General features: G+C 41.1%; 1 protein-coding gene across 1 annotated transcript; it reads right to left on the reverse strand.

The window, feature by feature from the left end:
- Window positions 1–3,930: 3,930 nt before the first annotated feature.
- LOC108802632 (olfactory receptor 5B12-like) lies at window positions 3,931–4,881 on the reverse strand. The gene has a single exon (XM_018574489.1). It carries the CDS (start codon window positions 4,879–4,881, stop codon window positions 3,931–3,933), a length of 951 nt encoding a protein of 316 aa, XP_018429991.1.
- Between the last annotated feature and the right edge of the window lie 3,092 nt (window positions 4,882–7,973).

Genomic DNA, 7,973 nt, shown 5'->3' on the forward strand with positions numbered 1-7,973 from the left:
CTTTCATAAAGAGGGCACCCAGATGCGCCCTCCCTTGTGAATGAGTAAGGGGTAGTTGTACCCCTACTCATTCACTAAAGACTAAAATAAAATGTAAATAAACGCACCTCACCTTAGAAAAAAATGATTTAATTGAACAAAAAACAAAACACGTTTTTTGGCAATTGCTGTATTGTAAAAAAAAGTTCAGAAAATGTGTCCAACAATGTAATTCAGTGTCAATTATTATTATTATTATTATACAGGGTTTATATGGCGCCAACAGTTTGTACAGCGCTGTACAGTATAAGGAAGACATTACAATCACAATACAATTCAAGACAAGATGGCAAGGAGGGCCCTGCGCCTGAGAGCTTACAATCTAAAAGGGAGGGGCCAGTGATACATGAGGAGGCATCTGTGTGGGGATGAATTGTTTGAGAACGTGATGGTTGAGTGGTCAGGTTGAGGTGGGATCGGCTTCCTTGAAGAGATGAGTCTTAATGGATCGCCTAAAAGCAGTCAGAGGGGGAGATAGATGGACAGGTTGGGGTAGAGAATTCCAGAGGATGGAAGAGACTCTAGTGAAGTCCTGGAGGCGAGCATGGGAGGAGTTGACGAGGGAGCTGGAAAGCAGGAGGTCATTTGAAGAGCGGAGGGGACAGTTAGGGTGATACCTTGAGACAAGGTTTGAGATATAGCCGTCAATCACAATGAACAATGCCCGCCGACTCGCCGAAAACAAAAAAAGTCCCGTTGTCCGCCAAAGGCGACCGTTCATGCCGAACTCTTGCAACAGATGACAGCTGCTCAAGTGTAAATAAATGGACGGGGCTTGTCTTGTGATGTCATGGTACTCACACCGCCCATTTGTTTTCATGCCATGACAGCTCACTGACCTGAAATGGCGTTTCAGGTTTGTAAAACGCAATTTCAGGCTTTGTTCCCCCTATTTTTTGGTGTTGGGGTCCCCATTAAAATTTCTACCAGACCCAATGGGTATGGTATGACTTTTGGGAGGAACCCCACAGACTGGTATGAATTGGGAGTGGACCCCACACTGTTTGTTTTTTTATTATTTTTACAATGACAATTTTCATTCTGGTCACTACCTCCGAGATAAATGCACATTTTTGTTTTTTTAAATATACCATGTTTTTTAGTTTCCTGATATGCCGGTCATATAATTGGGATTAGTTTACTGGATTTTTGTTTTATTTTTCTGTATTAATCAGAGTTCACACACATAATTAGTGGAATATCAATGGAATGCATTTACCTAAAGCTTTTATGGCAATGTAATATAATTGATAAACTTGTTACTTGTTACAATTTTTGTTTATATTTAGATACTAACATTGAGTTTAAATATTCAACAACTATTTGATTTTCCTTATTTGGCTTAATTGCCCAATTTAGATTCCCTTCAGAGTTGACATATATGATTATAATGAAGTGGTGTGTATATTTTACCATGAACCCAGAAGAGTCCGCTCAGTAACAGTCCCTTGGCGTCACCGCAGTGCACCAGAGTATGCCGGTCGTTATTGTAGAAAGAAAGTCACATTGTAATTATTTTGAGATCAATTAAATGGCAGCTGGTAACACTTCACGTAAATTAATCTCTCTGATCTGAAAATGAAGCTTTAGCTGGAAGAATTTAACCCATTTCAGCAATATATGGTTTATTATTTGGGGAAAAAAAGGATTGATGGAAAATAATGGATTTATGAAAGGAATAGTGACCGTCCACTTAGCTTAGTGTATATGGTAAAGCTGTGTTCAGTTTGCCTGCACGCGATTGGATGATTGAACTGAGCACAGCTTTGCCGTATTCACTAAGCCGAGTTAACAGCCTTTGCTCCCTTAGGCCCCTGTTACAGGGGCGGTCAGATCGGGTCCGACTGTCATTTATCAAGTGGACCCGATCAGATGCCCAATGTAAGTCTTTGGACAGCCATATGTAAATGGACGGGCTTCTGTTTACAACTGGTTACCCCCCACCTCCGGCCAGGTCTGGAAAAAAAAAAAGGATCAGATATACATTTCAATGGACGTGATCGTACTGGATCGGGGGTAATCTCATGCAAATGGACACATGTCCATTTAAATCAGAATCTCCATAGACAGACACGGGGTCTGGTAATTGCAGAATACCACAGTCACTATTAAGGTCATTTGTATATATGGTTTGAAAAATTTGTATCCAAAGACCCTAACAGGGTATTGTTTCAATGGATCTTGTTTGATGGGCACTAAAATTGGGAGGGTCATAAACACGCACATTATAACATTACAGGAGGACCTGGATAAACTAGCTGAGTGGTCAACTATATGGCAGATGAGGTTTAATGGTGATAAATGTAAAGTGATGCATTTTGGGGTTAAAAACAGACAAGCGGAATACACTTTAATGGGAACTCCACTAGGGAAATAGAAAAAGATTTTGGGGTCATAGTAGACCGCAGATTGAATAATAGCATGCCAGGCTGCGGTAAACAAAGCGAGCAGAGTTCTGTCTTGTATTATAAGGGGAATGTACGGCAGAGACAAATCTATAATTTTGCCACTTTACAGATCGCTGGTTCGGCCTCATCTGGAGTACGCGGTCCAGTTTTGGTTACCAAACCACAGAAAGGACGTCCTGGAGCTGGAGAGAGTCCAGAGAAGGGCAACAAAACGAATGAAGGGGCTGGAGGACGAAAGCTATGAGACAAGGTTACTAAATTTAAACATGTTCACGCTGGAAGTGAGGAAATTAGGAGGGGACATGATTCTGATGTACAAAATGTTTGGTGGTGATGGCAACATCCACAATAAATGTTTTACTCTAAACTTCCTAACACGGACTAGAGGCCCCCCACCTAAAATTGGTGGAGAAAATATTTAACCACAAGGGGTGTAGGGGATTCTTCTCAGTCAGAGCGTTTACATTTTGGAACTCTCTGCCACAAGCAGTGGTATCAGCTGAGAGTATTGAATCATTCAAAAAGCACTTAGATACCTTCCTCAGAGACCGCAACATACAGGGGTACAAGTACTCCTAAATACCAGACCTCACAGGGACTCGTATACACACATGCACAATCACACACAGGCACACAAAGGTTGAACTTGATGGACCTGTGTCTTCATTCAACCTCACATACTACGTAACCAGATCCTATAGGAAAATGTTACCTATTTTCACAGCTCTTCTGATCAAACCTTTTTTTTTTCCCATTCAAGATGAGTGTTCTGGTGTCTTATTTGGTAGCCTTGAAGTAAAAAGATTTCCACTCTCTTTATCCTTAATTATCTATAAGGCTGGGTTCACACTGTTGGCTCAAGCGTATTGAAGCACATTATGCCCCCCATTGCAATAAAGCAAGCCATTCATTTATATGGGCTGCCTAAGACACTGAATAAAATATAGGCTCATGCAGCATTTTCAGTAGCACAGAACACTGCGATGCATGCTACTAAGTTGCCGAGTTCTCTCCTGTACGGTCACCTGCATTGCGCTAAGGCCTTGTTCACACCAAGCGCGGAGCAGGTGCAGAGCAGAGCAGTTACAGACCGGAGCAAAACTGCGTCCAATGTATTCCAATGGTATTTTTAGCTCCAGTTCACATCGCAGCGTTCTGTTCCAGAGCAGGTAAAAAAAACTGCAGCAGGCCCTATTTTACCTGCTCTGGAACGCATGCAAACGCATAAAAAACGCATGCAAACACCCTGGAACGCACTGAAAGCCCATTTTAAACTAAAACATTTTTTTTTTACCAAAAACGGCCCGGAAAGCAGCAAAAAATGTGGCACAACCCACTGCACTGTGTGTGCAGAAACTCATGCAGATCTGCTCTGCATTTGGTGTGAACAAGGCCTAAGGCAGCCCGTCACTTTGCCTGAGCGTGCCCTAAGTGACTTATGAAAAGATACTTCTGTATCGTTCTAATATAGAGAAATAAGGGATCAGATTAGATTTTTTATTGTATGGGGGATGGTGACCTTTCCTACAACATCTTGTAACGCTGTTCTGAATTCCTGGTTCCTCAGACTGTAAATTAGAGGATTGATAAGAGGAAGAATCACGGCGTAAAACACGGACGCCATTTTGTCTCCAGCAGAATGGCGACTTCCAATGGGACGAAAATAGTTTAACACAATAGAACCATAAAATAGGAAGACCAATGTCAGGTGAGAGGAGCACGTAGAGAAAACTTTACTTCTTCTGCCCTTTGTTTGAATTTTCAGGACAGTTCTAAATATATAGACATAAGGCATGAAAGTCATTTTTACAGAAAGGACTCCCAGGAAGCCACCAAAAAGAAAGATGAGCAGAATGTTGATGTAGATGTCACTGCAGGAGATCCGGAACAACTGGGGAAGGTCACAGAAGAAACTTTCTATAATATCTGATGCACAAAATGTTAACTTAGAGACATAAAGTGTGTGAAATAAACAATTGATTAAACTGAGACACCACGCACTGAATACCAACTGTACACACACTGTCCAACGCATGATCTGCACGTAATGCAATGGCTTGCAAACGGCAGTAAATCGATCATAGGACATGACAGACAACAGAAGAGCCTCAGAAGTGACAAACAATATAAGGAAGGAGACTTGGGTTATACAAGCCATTGTGGTAATCTTTCTTCTCTGGGTGTGAAGGTCAAATAACATTCGTGGCACGGTGACTGAGGCATAACAGAGGTCCAAACCGGCCAGGTTCCCAAGGAAGAAATACATAGGGGTGTGGAGGTGAGAGTCACTGACTATGAGGGAGATGATCAGCAAATTCCAGATCAATGTCAGAAGGTAGATGAGAAGGAAGAGGAGGAAGAGAGGGAGCTGAAGAGCCGGAATATCGGACAGTCCAGAGAGGAAGAATTCATTCAGAATTGTTTGATTCACCATTGCAATATGTTTATCTTACTTCCCAGATAGCAAGCAATTGTGCTGCAAGTTTGAAAATGACTTCCTAAACTATTGCTAGACTTCCCAAGCTTCACAATTTTGTTGCACAATTACAGGAAGTCTCCAGTGCAGGTCTCCAGATCAATCTGCTGTACACTTGCAGAGCTCTTGCTAAGACCTGCAGGACTCTTGCTGTAGACTTGCCGAGCAAATTTGCTACAAATTCAGAAAGTGTCGCCTAGAACTTGTGCTGCGAGTGTTCTGCGAGTCTACAACCTGCCGGGAATGTGCGCAGGAAGTTAGAAAGAGTTACAATTGAACCCTGCCACATGTTTGTAGCAAGTTATCCTCGCTATCTGGGTTGGTGGTGACACCTAAATAAAGCACAATTCACTCTTACTTCATGCTCATGGGGAGACTTGGCTTATTACAATCTTCACCACAGAATACAGAGATTCTAAACAAACATTCCAAAACTAGACTTAGAATTAGGAACGGAATTCATGTTTAAATGATCAATATGAATTGTTAGAATTATCCACTAAAACCATCAGATTTTGGGCAAAACATCAATTACACTGGGAGTCATTGAACGTGTGCAATTCCATTCATCATCATCATCACAGAAACAGAGAAAAATAAGTTATTCCTACAGCATCAGAAAAAAGATTTTGACTTTGTCAAGCTATACACAGTGTAGCTTTGAGACACATCTAAATTTGTTCAACCCCCGAGGACAGGAATAGCCAGCTCCATCCCCAGCAACATGTTCATCAACCAAGAGTACCATCTACACATAGCTGATGATCAAACTCACAGGAGTTCATTTACTGAAGGCACGTAGGATGTTCACTCTGCAAGGGAATTTGCACTTAGCGGGGGAAGTTTCCCTCCTAGTTTAGTGAATGAGGGGAACCTCTGCTGACTTCCATAACCCAATCATATTCCAGAATCTTTTTCTTATTTTCATTGCACGTGATTGGGTCATTTTTACAAAGTGAAGTTTCCCCACATTCGGGAATAGTCATTTCATAGATGAATATATTTGTGTTTCCATCGATCAAAGACACAGATGAGCCTAACAAATGTTTTCGAAGAGTGACAAGAGCGTTCTATTGATCATACTGGAGCTCATATAACATGTGACAGTTTACCTCCTCGCCACCTATAAAGATAAAAAACACATAATAACAAAAGTTTTGAAATAGGACAAAAGATATCGATGTTGCGATAGTTTTAAATCTAATGAAAGAGCTTCCCTATAAGAAAAGATGCATGCTGAGATAAATACAAAACATAATAAAATTACTTGGTATGAGCTTGGTTGTATAAATGAAGCACAGGCTGAGAACTACCATATCTGTAAAACAAACACATTGAAATAATGACAAGAAATAAATACCAGACTGGTGAAATGTTAAATTTTCTGTGTTGCAGCCTCTAAACAGGTTTGTCTGACTCCCTCGGCAGAGGTAAATGCTGATGGGAGAGGAGTGGGGGGGGAGGGGAGTCTCCTCTGGATGGGTCAGTTCACTGGCAGCAGGTCTGATGTGGAGACATTTTGTTAAAGAAAAATTAAAGGGTGTCTACGGTCAAAAACTACAAATAAATACATGTTTCTATATAGATTTCCACAAGTTCTATCCTACTCCTAATATCTTAATAACCGTATCAGTCTAGAAGTTTGTAAACTTATGTATTGAAGTTGCCCATAGGATGAACTTGACAGACAACAGAAGAGCCACAGAAGTGACAAACAATATAAGGAAGGAGACTTGGGTTATACAAGCCATTGTGGTAATCTTTCTTCTCACGGTCTGAAGGTCAAATAACATTCGTGGGACGGTGACTGAGGCATAACAGAGGTCCAGACTGGCCAAGTTCCCAAGGAAGAAATACATAGGGGTGTGGAGGTGAGAGTCACTGACTATGAGGGAGATGATCAGCAAATTCCAGATTAATGTCAGAAGGTAGATGAGAAGGAAGAAGAGGAAGAGAGGGAGCTGAAGAGCCGTAAGATCAGACAGACCAGAGAGGAAGAATTCATTCAGAATTGACTTATTCACCATTGCAATATGTTTATCTTACTTCCCAGATAGCAAGCAATTGAGCCTCTAAACAGGTTTGTCTGACTCCCTCGGCAGAGGTAAATGCTGATGGGAGAGGAGTGGGGGGGGAGGGGAGTCTCCTCTGGATGGGTCAGTTCACTGGCAGCAGGTCTGATGTGGAGACATTTTGTTAAAGAAAAATTAAAGGGTGTCTACGGTCAAAAACTACAAATAAATACATATTTCTATATTGATTTCCACTAGTTCTATTCTACTCCTAATATCCTAATAACCGTATCAGTCTAGAAGTTTGTAAACGTATGTATTGAAGTTGCCCATAGGATGAACTTCCTCAATGCTCAGCCCTGTGAATGTGCACTTCCTTGCTCTCACAGAGCCTGCCTTCTGAACTACAACTCAACGTCTGAACATTGTAACATCATCATTGCTTGCTGGAAGCAATGCATGATGGGACATGTCGTTTTGGGAAACATCACATCAAGCAGCAGGAAAGGAGACACAAAGCACACTGGGAATCCCGGAAGTTGGTGAAAGGGATGGACAGACGGAAGGCAGCACTCACTACATAGAAGTTAGATTGTATTATCAGAAACAACTCTAGTATGTAAACCTATTACAATGCTGATGTCATAACAGGAGAGGATGTGTTGGGACTTTACAACTCCATTACCTGATATAACAAAAGAGCCATGTGACATTTTGTGTCACAATACAGTGTTATGAGCCGCACATAGATACATTTATAATGCAGAACTTTCCCCAGACACCTCCGGAGCACAGGGGAGGCTATGTTGTATCTCTACTCTTCTGAGATTAATCTAAAACAGCAACGTGAATCTCTACAAATAAACAAATCATTACATACATTAATTTATCCCACAAGGACACGCAACATGAGCCCTCGTAAATAAACAATAATACAATAATCATTTTTTTCTTTTGAAACATTTTCTTTTTTCATGTTTCATCTTAATGATACAAGTTTGAAATGGAAGCTTTTAAAATGCATCAGTGAATCAAATT

This window comes from Nanorana parkeri, unplaced genomic scaffold (genome assembly GCF_000935625.1).
Source record: "Nanorana parkeri isolate BGI_ZX_2015 unplaced genomic scaffold, ASM93562v1 scaffold2996, whole genome shotgun sequence".
Taxonomy (NCBI): Eukaryota; Metazoa; Chordata; class Amphibia; order Anura; family Dicroglossidae; genus Nanorana; species Nanorana parkeri.